Source organism: Dipodomys spectabilis, unplaced genomic scaffold, assembly GCF_019054845.1.
Source record: "Dipodomys spectabilis isolate Male_0828 unplaced genomic scaffold, ASM1905484v1 ptg000043l, whole genome shotgun sequence".
NCBI classification, from domain to species: domain Eukaryota; kingdom Metazoa; phylum Chordata; class Mammalia; order Rodentia; family Heteromyidae; genus Dipodomys; species Dipodomys spectabilis.
In genome coordinates this window covers 16,726,245-16,746,961 of record NW_024870720.1, presented here as the reverse complement: position 1 = coordinate 16,746,961, position 20,717 = coordinate 16,726,245, and the positions used below count along the sequence as shown (strand labels likewise).

General features: G+C 43.4%; 1 protein-coding gene across 1 annotated transcript in view; it reads right to left on the bottom strand.

The window, feature by feature from the left end:
* Positions 1 to 3,064: 3,064 nt before the first annotated feature.
* Thegl (theg spermatid protein like) overlaps positions 3,065 to 20,717 on the bottom strand; it is a 37,355-nt gene continuing 19,702 nt past the window's right edge. Inside the window, exons 4-9 of the mRNA XM_042678366.1 lie at positions 19,074 to 19,202; positions 15,930 to 16,067; positions 10,958 to 11,072; positions 6,450 to 6,581; positions 4,948 to 5,123; positions 3,065 to 3,179 (exon numbers count right to left, since the gene is read on the bottom strand). Coding sequence (XP_042534300.1) covers positions 3,065 to 3,179; positions 4,948 to 5,123; positions 6,450 to 6,581; positions 10,958 to 11,072; positions 15,930 to 16,067; positions 19,074 to 19,202 — 805 coding nt within the window. The remainder of the gene's footprint in view (positions 3,180 to 4,947; positions 5,124 to 6,449; positions 6,582 to 10,957; positions 11,073 to 15,929; positions 16,068 to 19,073; positions 19,203 to 20,717) is intronic.

Genomic DNA, 20,717 nt, shown 5'->3' with positions numbered 1-20,717 from the left:
TACCACCGTAGGGCTCACCCAGGAGTTTGAGAAGAACCAGCCTTTATCTCAAAGGCAGGCACACACAAGGTTATCCACAGCTAAGTCAAAGCCATCTTCTCCTCTTCCTATTCCTTCACCTTCCCTCTCTTCCCTCCACCTATTCCCCTTCCTCTGATTGCCCTCCATCTCCTTCTCCCTTTCTTCCTCCTCCTTCCCTGCCCCTGCTTTTCCCTCTACCTTCTCTCCCTGTTTTTCTCTACACTCATCCCTCCCCCTCCTCCTCTGCCATACCCTTTTTTCCTCTTCTCTCATCCCTTCTGGCTTTCCCCTTCTCCTCTTCTTCTTCCTCCTCTTTCCATCCCTCTTCCTCCAAGATGATTACCCATTTTCATTTAATAGCAGTAACTCTCCCCTCCCCCACACATCTGTGGTTTCATCAAAGTTTGTTGCCTGAAGTCAACTGTGATCTGAAAATATCCCACTTGGACAGTTCCAGAGTTAAACAGTTTGATCTTTCAAATTGCTTGCTATTCCAAGTAGCATAGGGAAATCTCACTCTCTCCTGTTCCTCTTGCCTGGAGTACAGATGATCCCTTTGTCCAATGAATCCACACAGATGAAACCCACCCGTTAGTCTCTCAGTAGCCACCTTCTAATTAGGTGATAGCACTTCTCCTGTATTCTAGTGTTCATTTGTGTGTAAGTAACCTTTTACTTGATAATGGTACCAAATACGCCAAAGACAAGACAGAAACTGCTTCCAAATGAGTCACACTCCCAGCTTTTTTTCCTTTAGTTCTTTTTTAGGTGGGAATCTCAAGTTTTTGCATAGGACCAGTCTCAAAGTGTAGTTCTCTCAATCTGCCTCCTCAGGAATTGGGATTACAAGGCTGAACCACTGAGACCATCCCTAAATATTGTTTAATTCAAATGCATACTTTATTAGATGCAGTTTCTCACATAGACTTTACAGCAGTGTGTCAAGAACCCACTTTATACATAGACAGTGAGGCATAGGGAAGGGAGTGAAGAAAAAATGTAAGATCATACACCTGTGCAATGACCCCTGGGAAATACAGACTCAAGTTTATCTAAAGGAAGGCCTTCAAAATAGAACTCATTTGCAAGATACGCGTTCGAACAAGTTCATTTCATGCATATCTAATATGCTCTATAAAGTTAGTTTAATTGACAAAATACTGGTGCCTGGAGAGAACAGAATAAGTCAAACCCAGGGAACATTGTTCGATAGAGCTCATGTTTTTGTATTTTGTTTGTTAATTTTATTTGGTTGTGGGGGTTGAACTCTGAGCCTGGGTGGTATCCCTCAAGTCCTCAGCTAAAGGCTAGTGCTCTAGCACTTGAGCCACAGCGCCACTTCTGGCTTTTTCTGCTTATGTGGTGCTGAGGAATCGAACCAGGGCCTCATGCATGCAAGGCAAACACTCTACCACTGAGCCACCTTCCCAGCCCAATAGAGCTCAAGTTTGCCATTAAAAGCAATGTGTGCTGGGTGCTGCTTGCTTACACATGTAATTCTAGCTACTCAGGAGGCTGAGATCTGACAAGATCAAAAGCAACCTGGGTAGGAAAGTCTGAGACTCTCATCTCCAGTTAATCACAGGAAAAGCAGAAAGTGGTGCTGTAGCAAAGTGGTAGGGGGCTAGCCTTGAGCACAGACATTTGGGACAGTGTCCAAGTCTCCTGAGTTCAAGGACCAGGACTGGTGTAAAAATGAAAGTAATATCTGTGGAGATGGGAGAGAAAAACTGGGAGAGAGCAATGAAAGAGTTGACATTGTTTAAAAAAAAAAAAAGCATACTTTTTTTTTTTGGGGGGGGGTCCGGTTGTGGGGCCTGACCTCTGGGCCTGGGCGCTGTCCCTCAGCTCTTCAGCTCAAGGCTAGCACTCTATCACTTGAGCCACAGCGCCACTTCCAGTTTTTTTTTTTTTTTTTTCCTTTTGCTTATGTGGTGCTGAGGAATCAAACCCAGGGCCTCAGGCATGCAAGGCAAGCGCTCTACCACTGAGCCACCTTCCCAGCCCAAGAAGCATACTCTTTACCTGACTGATGTAACTGTAACCTCTCCATATATAACCTTCATGATTATGATAAAACCTTTTAAAAGAAATGTCTTTGGTCTCTGTCTACCTTTTTTACCCCTTAAACTTTTTTCAGTTTCTTTTTTGAGATGGAATGTCACTGTCAATGTCACTGTTTTGCCATGACAAATCTCAAACATTTAGACTCTGGCAATCCTCCCACCTCAGCCTTCCCTAGAATGTTGGTCTACAGGTGTGCACCACCATGCTGAACAAGGTGGCTTTTCTTGTCATTCCTGTCACTGAAGTCTGCACGTGAGGGATGGAAACAAGATTGGGAGAGATGTCCTCTTGTTTTGGTCCGTCATGAGGCCTGATCTCTGCACCTGGGTGCTGTCCCTCAGTTCTTCAGCTCAAGGCTAGCTTCTACCATTTGAGCCATAGCTCTGCTTCTGGATTTTTCTGCTTATATGGTGCTGAGGAATTGAACCCAGGGCCTCATGCATGCAAGGCAAGCACTCTATACCACTGAGCCACCTTCCCAGACCCCAAATATCCTCTTCTTGTGGTAACCCTAAACTGCGTATGAAAACATTCCAGTTTCTCCAGAAAGCCCGGCCCAGTTCATTGTAGTTGCAGGTAGCACAGGGAGGTTGGGAAGTGGCACAAGCAGTGATCCCAGTAGCCGTGGCTGCTAGAGAAGGAAGAGCTGGAGGCAGGCACAGGGCCTGGAATCCAGAGTGCAGGAGAGGAAGACTGAGGGCCTAAGGAGAAGGACAGCAGCCACAACCACGGGCATCTGGGGAGCTACAGGGAGACGGAAGGCTGCGGAGGAGGCTCTGCTTCTCTTTATTATGTGCTGGGATCCCGAAACCTGCCAGTGCCACACTTCCAGGTGGCAGCAGCACTTGCTACTTGGTGTTCACAAGGGTCTTCTCTAGAGCACCATATTTAAGGGGTTGGGAAAGGCAGGAAACTATGTCATCTAATACTCGTTCTATATACTCGACTAGTGTGTGGCAGAGATTCTTGTCTGCACTTAGTGTACAACAGGTTCTGCCAACTGTTGGACTCTCTCAGAACAATGTGCTGTCAGAGCAGCTGGCTTGACTTTAAAGGCATTGGGGTCGTAATATGTCACATTCATAGGAGTCCTGAAATAGAAGAAGAAAACAACCTGAAGTGAAATGAACTGAAGAGACAACCAGTGCTCTCCCCAAGTGGTAAATACTGGGACATTAGCCATTAGATAGTTATCACTTTCATGACACAGAAGAGGAATGGAAGACGCAGAGAAGTTAAACAAGTGAGCCAGAGGCTAAGTGTTGCAGCATGTCTGGAAGTTCCACACTTGGGAGGATGAGGTGGGAGGATTCCAGATGCAAGGCCAGCCCCAATGACATTACAGAGCAAAATCCTCTTTCAAAAAGCCAAGGGCTGCAGCTCAAGCACAAGTCCCATAAATTATCAGCATGCTAAAAAAAAAAAAAAATCTGTGACCAAACCCACACATGCCTGTATTTCAAGTCAGGGCTTCAAATGTGCTGAACAGATGCTCTACCATGTAAGCATAGTCCCAATCCATTTTGCTTATTTTTCAAACTGGTCTTACTTTCTATTCCAGGCTACCCAAGTAGCTAGGGTAACAAGTGTGCACCACTATACCCAGCTGTTTATAGGTTGATATGGCACCTTACAAACTTTTCCCCAGACTAGTATCAAACACTGATTTTTTTTAAAGATATGTCTCCTGAGGAGTCAGGATTACAGGCGTGAACCTCTGCACCATGCTCCAAATATCATTGTGATGAACAAGTTCATGTTCATATCTCATGATCCTTTTTTAGACTGGCAGTAGGGATTTTGGGCCAGACTCTCACTATTGGTCAAGCTGGCCTCAAACCAGAGACTCCCTCTTAAAACAGCCTGTATACTGCTCTGGATTATAGGCACATACTTCCACGTCAGGCTGTCTGCTGAGCCTTTAGTGTTAGACTTCTTCTAACATCTACTTTTTATCTTTTTTGGTCATGGAGTTTGAACTCTGGGCCTAGGTCCTGTCCCTTCACTTCTTCAGCTCAAAGCGAGCACTCTACCAATTGAGCCACCTTGACACTTCCGGTCTTCTGGTGATTTATTGGAGATATGAGTCTCACAGACTATCCTGACCTGGCTGGCTTTGAACTGCGATCCCCAGATCTCAACCTCCTAAGTAGCTAGGATTACACACATGAGCCACTGATGTCTGGCTTATCATCTACTTTTTGTTGTTGTTGGTCATAGGGCTTGATCTCAAGACCTAGGTACTCTCTCTGAGCTCTTCTGCTCAAGTGGTCTACCACTGAGCAACAGCACCACTTTCCTGCCCAGGCTCGCTCTGAACCTCCATGCTCAGATATCAGCCTCCTTAGTAGCTAGGATTACAGGTGTGAGCCACCAGCACCCAGCTCATCTCTACCATCTATGATTAGGACTATCATATATTTCTCACTGTAAACAGTGGCAGGTTTCTACTGGGTTTGGTGTTGTTTAGGTTTTTCTTTTATAGCTTTTTTTATTTGTCCTTTGGTTAACTGGCCTGAATTGAGGGCCTGGGAACAGTCCTTGAGCCACCTTGTGCTCAAGGCATCTGCTCTACCACTTGAGCCACAGCATCACTTTTGGTTTCTGAGTGCTGAATTGAAGATAAAGAGTCCCATGGGACTTTTCTGTCCAGGCTGGCTTTGAACCACAATCCTCAGATCTCAGCCTCCTGAGTAGGTAGGATTACAGGCATGAGCCACTGGCAACCCGCTTTACTGCTGTTTTTGTATTGTGATTGCATTTGTTGTCTTTCTGCAGTTCTTTTCCCTGGCCTGATCAGGTGAACCTTCCCACTCCTCGCAAACCTTGCTGTCCCACACTGGCCTTAAACCAACATACCTTGCATTTGGATTCGCAAGCTCCAGAATTCTAGGAGATACTTTTGAATGGGTAGCAGCATAAGACACTGGCCATTTGGCATCCCGGGCAGGGAGATAGTCTGGATGAACGGGCTTCGACTTAGCTAGATCTGTTATTCGAGGGCTAGGTACAGCTAACATGGCGGCAGAGGCTATCTGCAGAAACAAGGAGACACCAGGTTACACCGCAGATGTCACCATGCCGCCTTACCTGGGCATCTCCCACCCCTGCAGCCGCCCCCATTCCTCTCCTGTATGACTGCAACTCCCTCCTAACTGCCCCCCCCCCCATCCCTGCAGTCCAGCCTAGCCTTCCTGTGTCTGTCAGGAGAGAGGGTGCAGTGAGTGAGGGTGTCCATGAGGCAGAGCACATCGGAGAGATCCGCCTACATCACCCCACTTCATTCTCCTAACAGCCCTTGATCCCAGTCCACCCCAAAGCCCCAGCCACTGCCCTTCCCCTGGCTCTCCACTGGACCCATGGCTAACACACCAGGCAGGCTCTCCCTCCCTGGGCCCAGAAGGCCTGTAGTGGGATCTTGGCTGCTATTGTTCTTCTCTGATCTCGTCTTCCTCCCCTCCCTCCTCTAGCTCCATCTACCTCATGACATTTCCACTTTCTACTTCTGCTGAAAATCCTGTCTTGGCTTGACTGCCTCTTCTTCTTTCACATCCCAAATTCAAACATCACAATCTCAAAGAGATCCTTCTGACCAGCTAAAAATAAATAGGTCAGGCTTTCTGATGTGCCTTTGTAACAGTACTCATTATTGGGTTGTGTGTGTGTGTGTGTGTGTGTGTGTGTATGTGTGTTTGTGTTTTTTGCCAGTCCTGGGGCTTGAGCTCTGGGGCTTGGGCACTGTCCCAGAGCCTCTTTGTGCTCAAGGCTAGTGCCTTACCACTTGAGCTACTGGCTTTTTCTGATTGGTTTACTGGAGACTTTCCTGCCTGGGCTGGCTTTGAACTGTGACCGTCAGATCTCAGCTTCCTGAGTACCTAGGATTACAGGCGTGAGCCTCCTTCACCTTGGCTTGTGGGGCTTCTGTCATCATTGTTTTTTGTTTTTTGTACTATGTAGCCCAGCGTGACCTTAATTCATGATCCCCTCCTCCTAAGTGCTGAGATTACAGGCAAACAGCGTGGAGCTCTGCTTTGTTCCCTGGGAACATGGGCCAGCTCACAGACGCAGTCAGACACCTGTTCTGTGACCTTGGCCACGTAGTGCCTCAGGAGGCTCTCCACATAGGGCTAGAAGGAGTAAGGTGGGGACTTGAACCCAGCTCCAACTGGCTTCCAAACCCATGCTCCTTGCCCACCACTCGGGTGCCTCTCTCCATGTCACACAGCAAGGTCTTCCTTCCTACTGCAGGCCCCCTTTCAAGATTCCCTTCCCAGTGATTTTGGGCTGGGCCTTGCAGAGGTAAAATTGCACCCCGGGAACAGGGAGAAGAGAGCAGGGGATGGCGAGGCGGCCATGCTTACAGGACGGATGGGCTTTTCACTTCTCTCTCTCTCGTAGCAGAGCCCCTCTAACTTGATCCTTGGGTGGGCAAGGTCTATAATCCTTGGAGTTGCAATAGCACTCAAGGCAGATGCTGGAATTCTGTTCTCAAGCTAGGGTAGAAAGAGAAAAAATTATACCAGAAACAATCAAATGATAAACATTATTGGAAATGGCAATCTAACTCAAAATCATAGAGGGCTAGCCTTGAACAGGTCAGAGACAGCACCAAACCCTGAGTTGGAGCCTAAAACTGAGAAAGAAAAAAGAACCAAAGGAAAGAAAAGAATGAGAAATAAGCTAGGCACCCGTGGCTCACACCTCTCATCCTAGCTACTCAGGAGGCTGAAATCTGAGGATTGGGGTTCAGAGCCAGGCTGGGCAGGAAAGTCCACGAGACTTTTATCTCCAGTTAATCACCAGAAAACCAGAAGTGGTGCTGTGGCTCAAGGTGGAGCACTACCCTTGAGCGGAAAAAGCTCAGGGACAGCACCCAGGCCTGAGTTCAAGCCCCATGACTGATAAAAGGAAGTAAAAAACAAACATCATTAACTTCAAATTACAAAGCATAGCCTGTTCTCTGGACCATATTTCTCACAACCAAACAGGAAGAAGGAGAACCAGGCAGAACCCCTGACCCTACTGGTAGAATTGATTTCCATCATTCTCACATACCAAAACTGTATTGTATGAATTCTAAGCCAGAATTTCAGGTCTAACTGTTAAAGTACAGATGTGGAGGAAACAGCCAGCAATGTTATATACTGACTTGAGAAATAAATGGCCATGTGGATTTGTGGGCTGATACAGTCATTCAAGAGGGCAGTGAGAAAACATAAAACTTCCATTTGAAAAGAGTGTCAGAAGAACAGATTTTCAATTATGACATTGAATTGAAATCTTGATTTTATGTTTATTCTTAGAACATTACAAACCTCAGGCATTCTGTATTTATAAGTTTAAAGTTAAATTTTAAGGCAATGATTTAATAGCTCAGAAAGTTTTGTTTTCCAGTGTAGATGATTGAAATAAAATCAGACGAGCCAAGAGTTGCTTGCTCATGCCTGTAATTCTAGCTACTCAGAAGGCTGAGATCTGAGGACCATGGTCCGAAACTGTCTACAACTAAGCAGCCAAACACCAGACTGGAAACATGACTCAAGTGATAGAGGCTCCAACATAGCAAGCAAGCATGACACCCTGAGTTCAAGCCATAATACCAGCACACACCAAAAAATTCAAATGTAGGGGCTGGGAATGTGGCTCAGTGGTAGAGCGCTTGCCTTGCATGCATGAGGCCCTGGGTTCGATTCCTCAGCACTCCATAAGCAAAAAGAAAAAAGCTGGAAATGGCGCTGTGGCTCAAGTGGTAGAGCGCTAGCCTTGAGCTGAAGAGCTGAAGGACAGTGCCCAGGCCCAGAGTTCAGGCCCCATGACCGGACCCACCCAAAAAAGTTCAAATGTAGCATATTTATAAGAATAATTTATATTATATAATAATTTTGCTAACTACTATCTAGTAACTTATAGTTTACTACTAACTATTAAAAACTGTTAGCATTACAAATATAAGAAGAAGCCAAGTGTTGGTGGCTCATGTATATAATCCCAGCTACTGAGGATGCATAGATAGATCATAGTTCAAAACCAACATGAACAGACAAATCTGGAAGGCTGTTGTTTGTTTTGTTTTGTTTTGTGCAGGTCCAGAGACTTAAACTCAAGACCTAGGTGTTGTCCCTGATCTTCTTTCACTCAAGACTAGTGCTCAACTACTTCACCACTTTGCCACTTCCAGATTTTTCTGAGTAGTTTATTGAAGATAAGAGTCTCCTGGGGCCTAGGAATGTGGCTTAATGGTAGAGTGCTTGCCTAGCATGCATGAAGCCCTGGGTTCGATTCCTCACTGCATGAAGCCCTGGGTTCGATTCCTCACTGCCACATACAAAGCTTGAAGTGGCACCATGGCTCAAGTGGTAGAGTGCTAGCCTGGAGCAAAAGAAGCTCAGGGACAATGCCCAGACTTTGAGTTCAAGGCCCAAGACTGCCAAAAAAGGAAGAAAGAACAAAAAAGTCTCATGGGCTTTCCTGCCTGGGCTGGCTTTAAACTGTGATTCTCAGCCTCCCGAGTAGCTGGGATGACAGGTATGAGCCATGAGCACCTGGCCTGGGAGATTCCTATCTTCAATTAACCAGCAAAAAGCCAGAAGTGGAGATATTACTCATGATACAGAGCACCAGGTTGAACAAAATTTCTAAATGAGAGCACAAAGTATTGAGTCATAGCCCTGGTCCCCGCACAAACATAAAGCAAAGATGATAAATCTAAAAAGCAAACTAACCCTTAAAGCCCACAAAAGTTTGACTTTAAATTTCAAATATATAACACAAAGATTACTTGTAGCCAGGGTTGGGAATACCAAAATACACACATCATTGGATGTGGCACTAATTTTTTTCAGGTCTCTACGTTCTTCCATACTTCTCCAGAGGTAGAGTTTGTGTTCTCGCCTCCTTGAGTTTGGCAAGACTTAAATGTTATCAGACCATAGAGTAGATTGCAGTGACTTGTAAGTTCCAAGGCCAAGCCATAAAAGGCCTAGGTCTCAGAATACCTCAAGACAAGCATTCCATTGTAGGAAACACAGCTGGCATGCCTGGACATGTGTTTGCCACAGGGTGAGGCCATAGAAAGTGTTGAACTTACTACCAACTGAGTTTAGCCTTAAGTCTTCCTCACCTAAGCATCAAGCATAGGGGCCACTGTGTCTGACAGAAAGCTTGAATCCCTAATCCCCAGGGAGATGTGTAGGATCTAGAATCTTCAGTCTTGGAGAGGTGATTACTTCTACAAAAGGTTATAAGGGTGAGCCTCCCCTTAATGGAGGAAGTGTACTTTTGAAGAAAGTGAAGAGAGATCTTGGGGAAGAAATTGTTATGTTTCTCTCTCTCTCTCTTTTTCTTTCTCTCTCTCTCTCTCTCTCTCCACACACACACACACACACACACACAAAGAGATCCCGTAACACAGCAAGATGACAACTACACAGAAGTGAACTTTCCTCAGAAGTCCATCTTAATTTTGAACTTTGCAGCTTCCAGAACGTTTAGTTAAGCCTCCCCGTTAATGGTGGTAGTTTAGAAGAGCACAAGCTGACTTAGGGAAGAAAGAGTCTCCGGAGGATTCTTTCCAGCCATCCATATAAATATGGATTTCCCAGCTGAAACCCAGACTTGACAGCAGAGACAAGCCAACCCTTTCTTCCAGTCAGACTTTTTGACCCATGAACTCATTGTACATCACAGTGATTTGGGGGATGGTTTAGCATGAAGCAACGGGAACCAGATGGCAACAAGTTCTCTATATTGGCTTGAATGTTTGTTAAAATTTTTTTACTGAGCTGATTCAATTTATAAGCCTAAATGAGCTCACTTTTAGTGGTTTAAAAGTAAGGAAATAAACCAACTACTGGCAGTCTGTGGTTTTTGGTAGCAAGACAGAAAGCAAGGCTCTGGGTGATGAGCCGTCTCAGTGACATAAATAAGAAGTTCATGGAGGGCCAGGTGTATGGCACACCTGTGGTCCCAGCTGTGCTGGAGGGAGGAAGGAAGTAGCCTAATTAGCTAGAGATCCCATGTGAAAGCAAAAAACAAAACAAACCTTAAGGAACTAAAACACAAAAAAGGCAATCAGGCTAGAGGTATGGCTCAAGTGGTGGAATTGTGTTTAGTGAGCACAAGCCCCAGTTTAATCCCTTGTGCCAAGAAGAAAAGAAAGATACAGTGGAATTGGCTGCTTGCTTCTAAGTACACTGCAGAACTTGAGAAATGATCAGCCCAGGCCTTTAAATGGCCATGTTAAGGGCCAGGTAGGAGGCTGGGAAAATTCTGTGATTTCCCTAATAAACCTTTATCTTCTACTTACCTTCTATTTTCAGAGGCTTCAAATTCTGGAAGGCAAAACTGAATTCCGTGAGTGGGTGAATTACAATGAAAATTGAATTCTCAAACTTATCCCAACCTTTATGTCACAGTTGAGGCAATGATTGGAAAGGAATGGGGAGCTTGAAAACGGGCATGCAGATCTATGAGCAGACTTCAGTAAAGAAGTCTTTAAACCCTTAACTACAGCTGAACTTTCCTTATGACTGGAATCAGTGCTTCCACCCCTCTGAGGAGGTTAACCTGTCTGCACTCAGATTCCTTCTGGACAGTGCTGCCTTATATCCCTGTTTGCTCTCACTGTAACCAGATCCCGGCTGCCATCGTATCCCGCCATGGTTTTACCAGCTGCCACACTTGCCCCACAGTTGATCCTCTTTCAGTCCCTGTTTAGCATCTCTCCTCACCCTGGCCAAGCCATGAAGCATGAAAAGAGGAGAGTGAGAAAATTTCCTTGGGTGAGAGAGGAAAGCACACACCTAGAAATCTGCAAGTGTCCTGTGATAAAGTAAACCAGACAGTGAATCTCTCACGCGAGCCCACTTACACCTTTGGGAGGAATGTAGTTTGGATCTATAGCTTTTGCCATGGAGAGTTGAAGAATCCGGGCAGAAGGATCAGTGAAGCGAACACACTCTCTTGGGAAGTAATCACTGTTGGGCCTATATGCAAACAGAAATGTGAAATAGTGTCATTCCTATCAAGTATCTGTCCTTTTTCCATCTTAGGAACATTGTTGCCAACAATCGTTAGCTCTCTTTAGAACAGATTAGTGTTTGTCAAAATTTAGTTACACTTTTTATTTGTTCATACCAGATATGTAAATATGTTTCTATATGTGAAACCAATTATCATGATGCCATGTAATCTTAAAACATTTTTTAATTGTTATTACAGTGTACAGTGTACAGAAGGGTTACAAAAAATTTTTAATTGTTATTACAAATGCAATGTACAGAAGGGTTACAGTTATATAAATAGGTAAAGAGTACATTTCTTATTGGACAATGTCACCCCTTCCCTTGCTCCCAGGTTTTCCCTCTCATCCCTACCTACCTGTTGTATAGGTCATTTTCAACATGTGAGTACCACTGTTGGATCTGCTCACCCTTTGTCCCTCCATCTGTACTCCTTTAACCTCCCAAAGCCAGATAAATGAACAAACAAGACAAGAAACAACAACAACAAAAACCCTCTTGTTTCCATTTCCTGAAGTTAACTCATAACTATTTTATCCGACTAGAGGCACATTGCCATGTGCCTTTGTGTTCTTCTGCCAAGACTATTCTCCTTTGGTCTCAGTGTGTTAATGTCTAGGGTTTTGTATAACTTATTATGTTCTGGTATATTTTAGAGTTAACTTCTGCATATCCTTCTTTTTAATGCCAGTACTGGGCTTAAACTCAAGGCCTCTTACCTCTCACTTAACTTTTCCTTCTAAAGCCTACAATTTTACCACTTTGAGCTGTACCTCCACTTCTAGTGTTATCTGGTTCACTTGGAAAATAGCTCCCTATTGGATTTGTCTGTCTAAGCTGGCTTCAGAGTTCCTCAGATCTCAGCCTCCAGAGAAGCTTGGAACACAAGGGTGAGCCATTAATTCCTGGCTCTATGCCAAGTTTACATTTAACCCTGACTCAATTAAAAAAGAACCAGAATTGATTTCATGATGGATCATGGATGAGCTGGGACCTTCTGTTTGAAAACACATCAAAGTCTCTGACTAGATCCCAGAGAGAAAAATCCCATTCTTCACTGAGGTCCTTTCTGTGAGGGTCATTCTCTCTCTGTCCCATGCAGTGCAATTTCAGGTATATTGGTCATAGCTCCCTGCCACGGACCAATGGTTACAGGCTGTACTCCATATCTTTCTTTCCCTGACCAAAAACCCACCCATTAATCAAGAAATCTACAGATCTAATATGAAAGAAACTTTTCTCAAATGTATAAATACCCTGGAGAGGTAGGCTATAATATAGTTTTATCAGTACTATGGAGATTGTACACTATTAAAACTATTAACAAGATATGCTCAGTTATACTGCTGAGATATAATTAACATATATAACATACAATATATAACATAATTAACACACTATAATTTATCTTTTCTATTTTTTTTTACTGAGTGTACAACTAAATAGTTTCTAGAATAGCTGTAAATGAGTGCAGCCATCACCATGAATTTAAGAAAGTCCTAATCAACATGAAGGGAAAGGCCACAGCTATTTGTGGTAACTTCCATTATTCACCTCCATCTCCGCCTCTGAGAACCAGTAATCTTCTCTCAGTCTCTATGTACTTCTGGGAATTGTATTTTATTTATATTTCTTTTTTTTCTGGTCAGTCATGAGGCTTGAACTTTGGGCCGGGGCACAGTCCCTTGAGCTCTTTTGCTGAAGGCTAGCATGCTACCACTTGAGCTACAGCACCACTTATGGTTTTCTAGTGATTAATTGGAGATGAGTCTCACAGACTTTCCTACCCAGGCTGGCTCTGAACCCTGATCCTAAATCTCAGCCTCCCCAGTACAGGCAGTACAGGATTACAGGCATAAGCCACCAGAACCCAGCTTGTATTCACTTTCTGTGTGTGGGGCTTGAACTTGAGGCTTGGGCACTGTCCCTTATCTTTCTCTGCTTAAGACTGATGCTCTCCCACTTGAGCGACAGCTGTACTCTTTGATGCTTAACTGGAGACAATAATTTTCTTTCAGTGCATTGTGTCATCTCAACACGGCCTCTCACCACTGTGGTTTCTGGTATGAAGTCACTCATTGGTATTAATGCAGGTGATTTTATGCACTGAGTCTGTGGTCTCTTAGGATTTTACTGTATGTATTGTTGTCACTACTGGAGGTTGACCTCAGGGCCTCAGTCTCATTTGGCTTTTTCACTCAAGGCTAGTGCTCTATTACTTGAGCCACATCTCTACTTCTGGCTTTTTTGCTATATAACTGGAGTGACTCGGATTTGTCTGGCTGGTTGGCTTTGAATCTCAGTCCTCAGATCTCAGCCTCCTGTGGAGCTAGGATTACAGGCGTGAGCCACCCAGCACCAGGCCTCTTGGAGTTTTCACAAAAGCCTCTATCTTGGACTCTTTGAGAGTTTACTTAGGAGGTATCAAGTTATGGATCTCTTTTGAATTCCTTCACCTCAGAGCTTTCCTTTTCTTTTGTTGCTTTTTCTTTTTGTTTAATTTTATTGTGGAGGTGATGTACAGAGGGGGTATCAATAATGTGTCAGCGAGTATAGTTCTTCTTCTGTTTTTTTTTGGGTCCGGTCATGGGGCCTGAACTCTGGGCCTGGGCACTGTCCCTCAGCTCTTCAGCTCAAGGCTAGCGCTCTACCACTTGAGCCACAGCGCCACTTCCAGCTTTTTTCTTTTTGCTTATGTGGTGCTGAGGGCCTCAGGCATGCAAGGCAAGCACACTACCACTGAGCCATCTTCCCAGCCCGAGTACAGTTCTTCTTAAACTTATTACTCCCCCCCTCATTTTTCTCCTACATTCTCTCCCCCCCACTACGTTGTACAGTTTGTTTCCTACATATTGACATATTGTCTTGTGCGTATTGCTGTTGCACTACTGTAGGTTTATTATTGTTGTTGTTTTTTCCTGTTCTTGAATCTTAAACTCAGGGTCTGGGGATTGTCCGTGAGATTTTGTGCTCAAGGCTATTGCTCTACTACTTTGAGCCACAGCTCCATTTCTGGCTTTTTTAGTTTTTGTAGTTAATTGGAGATAAGTATCTCATAGATTTCCCTGCCCAGACTGGCTTTGCACCATGATCCTCAGATGTCAGCCTCCTGCGTAGCTAGGATGACAGGTTGTGAGGCACTATATCTGGCTTGCTGAGTTTTGTGAAGATACACTACTTTTCATAGGACTTGATATGTCTGGCACCACATTTCTTCAACTATTCACTCTGCCTATATTACTTTTTTTTTCCCTTTCCTTTCTTTTTTTTTTTTTGGTGGTCATGGGGTTTGAACTCTGGGCCTGCACAGTGTCTCTCAGCTCTTTAGCTCAAGGCTAGCACTCTACCACCTGAGCCACAGCGCCATTTCTCACTCTTTTTGAATGAAATTTCCACCATGAGTTCATTGATACTACTGATAGTATCACACATTTCTCTGAAACTCCATTCATTTCACATTATTATTTTTCCTTTCTAATTCTTTAGATTTGATGATCTCAAATGACCTATCTTCAAGTCTTCTGCCTGCTCCTGTGTGCAGGTGAACCTTCTAGTGCGTAAGCCCCCTGGTCACAATGACCACGCTCTAGGTGTGTATTTACTGGAGAGCTCATATGTCCTCACAAGCACCTGTTGAGTCTTCAATTTACAGAAGAGCAAAAAAGAGGCTGATTTGTAGGACTCTGGTGGCTCACATCTGTAATACCAGCTAGGCAAGAGGCTGGGAATCAAGGTTCTAAATCAGCTTAGACAGATGGGAGACTTTTATCTCCAATTAACCAGCAAAAAACCTGGAAGTGAAGTTGTGACTCAAGTGATAGAATTCCAGCCTTGGGCAAAAAGCAAAGCAAGAGTGCAAGGCCCTGAGTTCAAACCCTCATTAACACACATATACGAAACTATACTCCCCAAAAGAGAAGTCTGTGAGAAACTATAAAATAAGCACTCAGAGCACTCAGCTGAAGAAAAACTGTACTTAATATATAAATGGCTGAAGAGGTTTTCTGAAGTATTATGTGATAGTTGCTATCATAACAAGTATCTTAAACCAGTGAACAAAAAGTTAGACGATGGGGATGGTGCAAGAATCTGGGTTCAATCCCTAGCACCAGAATGAACAAATGAAAATCATATGACCTGTAATCCAAGCTCAGGAGGGTGAGATCTAAGGATCACAGTTCAAAGCCAGCCAAGGCAAGAAAGTCTGTGAGACTCTTACATCCGTGAGACTCTTATCTTCAATTAATCACAGAAAAATCCAGAAGTAGTGCTGTGGTTCAAGCAGTAGAGTGCTTGCCTTGTTCAAATGGAGCTTAGGAACAGCGCCCAGGCCCAGAGTTCATGACCCAGGACTGGCAAAAAAATAAATAAAATAAAATAAAATCCTGTATTCAAATTAAAAGACAAAAGCACCTGACCTGTAAAGTCATAGAGTCATACAAGCACATCAAATTTAGAAAATGCAGACTTATGGTGTTCATTTGCAGATCCTCCTTGTTTTAGTGGTGCTGGAGAATTAAACTCATGGCCTGATGAATGCTCGGCAAGTGCTGCACCACAGGGAGCTGTCCTTGTAATTATGCTAACAAGGACACGTGAACTTGTCACGAGACTTTATCTTCAGCACATTTGAGGCCCAATGTAGTAACTGATGATCTTCTGAGTACCTACAGTGGTTGGAAACATGTGACCTTTTTACCTAATGTTTTAGGGATATGAGTAGACTTTCAGCTTATGAATTTGCACATACTGCTGTTGCAAGGAGAACAACTTTGTGACACTTAAAAAATTAGGATTTGCGGAGAATCTCAGATACTTTACCTATATAGCGGATACTGTTTTTTGAATTTATTGGGCTGTGCCAGTTTCTGGATCCTTTTGGAGGGTTTGGTAAACAATGCAGCATGGGGAACTTTCCAAATCACGGACTCTCTCCCACAGCCGTAGCAATACTGAGCCCTGCAAGTGGTAGAAAAGAAAAGAAGTGAGTGAAACAAGCATTCATTCAAATAATTAATATTGTTACTGGTGCTGTCTTGCAGTGTTAGCCATTGAACCCAGGACCTTGTGCATATTTGGCAAGCTCTCTACCACTCAGCTACAACCCCAAACCCTTGGCTTTCTGAGATAGGATTTTTCTATGTAGCTCAGGCTGGCTCCCCTGGCTGGTCCTCCTGTTTCAGCCTCCCAATTTCTGGGACTACATGTGTGTTACACCAGACTTTACTACACAAGAGGTTTCTAGTAGCATTATCCACTGCCAGGTGCAGAAACAATTCAATGTCCAATGATGAGGGGTTTAAAAAATGTTGCAGAACTATACAGTATATACTGAGCCATGAAAAGGAATGAAATTCTGATACATGCTACAACATAGAAAAATCCTGTACAAGTAAAAGAAGCCAATCATAAAGCACAACCTATTGTATGATTCTATCTCTATGACATGCCCACAATAGGCAAATTCAGAAACGGGAAGTACATTAGTGACTGTGTAGGTACTGGAAAGGTCGACTAAGAGGAACATGAACTAGCTGCTAATAGGTTCAGTGTTTCTTTTGGGGGAGACAAAATAGTTTGAAATTAGATTTTGTAATGCTTGTACCAAGATCTGTGAATGTATTACTAAACAGTGAACTATACATTTTAGATGAGTGAGTTGTATGAACAGAGTTAATCTCAATAGCCTGTGTTTTTAAAAAAAAAAAAAAAGAAAGCAAGTTGGGTGGCTCATGCCTGTAAGTCAAGCTAATCAGAAGGCTGAGATATGAGGATCCATAGCTCAAACTCAGCCTCAATAAGAAAGTCTGTGAGACTCTATCTCCACTAAAATACCCAAAACGGTGGAAGTAGAGATGTGGCTCAAGTGTTAGAGTACTAACCTTGAGCATAAATGCTTAAGGACAATGCTTTAGCCTGGAGTTCAAGCCCAGGACCACCACACACACACACACACACTATCTATCTATCTATATACATATATGTGTGTATATATACTGTAATATATAAAACAAAAAATGGAAGGCAAGCTTTGAAAGATTTAAGTGATTAGAAATAGTGTAATTATGTCCTAAAACAAATTAAAAATAAGAATAGAAAACATCCAGGAACCTAACATCTAGTTAGGTAAAATTCACAATGTTTAGTACTCAAATGTACCAGCTAGACCAGGCACTTATGGTTCAAGCCTGTGATTCTAGCTACTGAGGAGGCTGAGAATTGCATGTTAAAGCCAGCCTAGGCAGAAAAGTCCATGTGAAATTCATCTCCAGTTAACCACTCAAACACCAGAAGTGGCACTGTGGTTCAAGTTGTAAAGTACTTGCCTTGAGAACAAAGAGGCTCCAGGACAGCACCCAAGCCCGAGCACAAGCCCCACAACCAAAAAAAGAAAAAAGAAAAGGTTACCAGCTGGATGTAGAGTTGTAGCTCAAGTAGTAATATGTTAGCTTTGAGCACAAAGAGACTCAGAGACAGCTCTCAATCCCTGAGTTCAAGTCCCAGAACTGACAAAAAAAATTACCAGTATCAGAAGGATTATTCATTAGAAACAGACCTAGAAATAATATTATAGATAAAAAATGTGAAAAAAGGGGCTTGAGAAGGTGGCTCAGTGGTAGAGCGCTTGCCTTGCAGGCATGAGGCCCTGGGTTCCATTCCTCAGCATCATGTAAACAAAAAAAGCTGGAAGTGGCGCTGTGGCTCAAGTGGTAGAGCACTTGCCTTGAGCTAAAGAGCTGAGGGACAGCGCTGAGACCCAGAGTTCAAGCCCCATGACTGACAAAAAAAAAAAGTGAAAACAGCAATCATGCTGGGCTCTGGTGGTTCACACCTACAATCCTAACTACTCAGGAAACTGAGATCTGAGGATTAAAGTTCAAAGATGGATAGAAAAGTCCCTAAGACTCTTATCTTTAAGCACCAAAGAGCCACAAGTGGAGCTATGGCTCAAGTGGTAGAGCCTTAAGCGAAAAAGCTAAGGGATAGTGCCTACGTTCTGAGTTCAAGTCCTAGTACCAGAACAAAAGAAAAAGCAGCAATCACAACTATATTCCACATGTTCAGGAAGGTAGAGAAAACATTAAGGGTGTTAAGTAGAAAAAGACATGAAAATATCCCAATTGAGCTGGGCACCTGTGGCTCATGCCTAAATCCTAGCTACTCAGGAGGCTGGGATCTGAGGATCACAGTTTGAAACCAGCCTAGGCTGACAAGTCCATGAGAATCTTATCTTCAATAAACTACACTATTGAGAAAAATCTGTAAGTGGAGCTGTGGCTCAAGTGGTAGAATACTGGCCTTGAGCAAAAGAAACTTAGGGACAGCCCCAGGTCCTGAGAATACACACACCACACACCACACACCACACACACACACACACACACACACACACACACACACACACACACACACACACTCAGTCCTGGGGAATGGCAATAACCTCAAGACCTTTATAGGTGCTCATGCTTGGTGCTCTACCACTTGAGCCATTCCTCTATCAATCAGTTGAACTTCTAGAAATGCAATGTATGAGATGAAAAAGATACATGGTTGAGATGAGTGTTATTTCAGGGTACTGGGTATTAGTAGAGTGTTTGCCTAGTGTACATGAAGATCTGGGTTCAATCACCAGCACTAGAAAAACAAATGCAAGATAAATAATATATCTTACATTGCAGAAGAAGAGAGAGAAACAGGATAGAAGAAAAAGAAAAAAAAAACCTCAGGTTCTCTTTACAACATCTTTGTTTTTTTAATCCTCATTGGCAAAGCCTAAGAAATATACAATCCTACAAGGTTAAATTTTAGATATTGCTCTGGATAAACTGGAAATATATATAGATCTTCTAATCCTTAATATATTTTGTCTGCAGATGGAAGGATCTGTGGTTCTCAGAAAAAAGCCCTGGGTTCTGTGTTCATTTTACCTAAGGCGTTTTGGCAAGATGACAGGTAGGCACTAACCTGTTGGGTACATAACGGAGGGAAGCTTTCCTGGGCTGAGCAAGATTCTCAAGTCTCTCTGTTAGCTGAGCCTTCAAAGCATGCTTAGAAATAGGACGGATGGGATCTTGATTTCCCCAAAGCACACATCTTTTAAAAGACATAGAAATAAAATAGTAAAAAGAAAATCCACTGCAAATGAGTATCTTAGAAATGGCTCTTGATGATTTTATAATTTCCAGGCACCAGAAAGAGACAAACTAAGATAGAAATAAGACTTTTATCGATCTTGAAAAGTGGGGACCATTTAGGCATGATGGCTCATGCCTATATTTCTAATGTAGGGGCAAAATCAGGAGGATATTACAATTTAAGCCAGTCCCTGAAAAAAGTTTGAGAGACCCCCATCTCAATCCATAGCCTGGGCATGGTAGTGCACACTTGCCATCCCATGAATACAAGAATCACAGCACAGACTAGACCGGTCATAAATGCAAGAGCCTTATTTGAAAACTCAAACAGAAAGGACTAATGCATGACTCAAGTGGTAAAGCATTTACCTAGCAAGCACAAAGTCTTGAGTACTAGGGAAAAGAAAGTGGTAACAAAAAGGAACCTATTGTAGGGGTAAGATTATTACTGTTGTTTGGAATAACAGTAATTTAGTCAGGTTACATAAAACAGGCCTATTACCAACCTCTACTCTTCTCCCATTTTTGGATGAAACCCATTCTAGGCAGTCAGAAAATAAAACAGCAGTGTGTGTGTCTGTGTGTGTGCCCGCGCATGCTCTGCAGCTTGAATTCAGGGCCTGGGCACTGGTGCTCAAGGACTTGAGCTCCACTTTTTGCTTCTTGGTAGTTAATTACAGCTAAGAATTTCATGGACTTCCTGCTCTGAGGGCTTTGAACCCTTTTCCTTAGATCTAAGCCTCCAGATTAGCTAGAACTCACTGGTGTGAGCCACCAGTGCCTGGCAAAAAGTAGTAATGGAATAATGTTAACAGCTACCATTGTGGAATATTTTGTGCTAAGAGCATTGTAGGCATCAGCCCAGTTATTCACAAGCTCTGGGAAATAGGTGTGATTGCTGGGCATGGGGGAAGAAAAAAGGCAAACCAGTGTAGGATTCTTCTGCAGGGACTTCCTGGAAGAAAGCAAATGGTTCAGGCCAGAGGAATGAAGGCTAGTCCATGGTTGGGGGCATTATGAGAAACGGAACATTCATCTTAAGCCAGGCACAGGTGGAAGAAATGAGAGGAATGCTGGAAGGTAACACTGCTAGAATGGGCAAGGAAGGCCCAGAATGCCCAGCAAGGAGCCTCCGTCTGCTGAGGTGGCACGTGATTAGTCTGGCCAACTCAATGACTTTGCCCTTTTAAAAGGAGCCCAGCTGTTTTTGTTTTTCAAGTTTGTAATATCACTAGTTCCACTGGGCACTGGTAGCTCATGCCTATAATCCTAGCTAGTCAGGAGGCTGAGATCTTAGGATGATGGTTCAAAGTCAGCTTGATCTCAAATAAATCTGAGAGTATCTCACCTGCAACAAATCAGCAAGAAGCTGAGTCAGAGTGACATAGTAGTTATAAATAGGTTTTGTGGGTAATGGGTGCAGACTCAAATCCCAGTTTTAGTACCTACAAGCTGGTCCACTAGGGTAAATTAC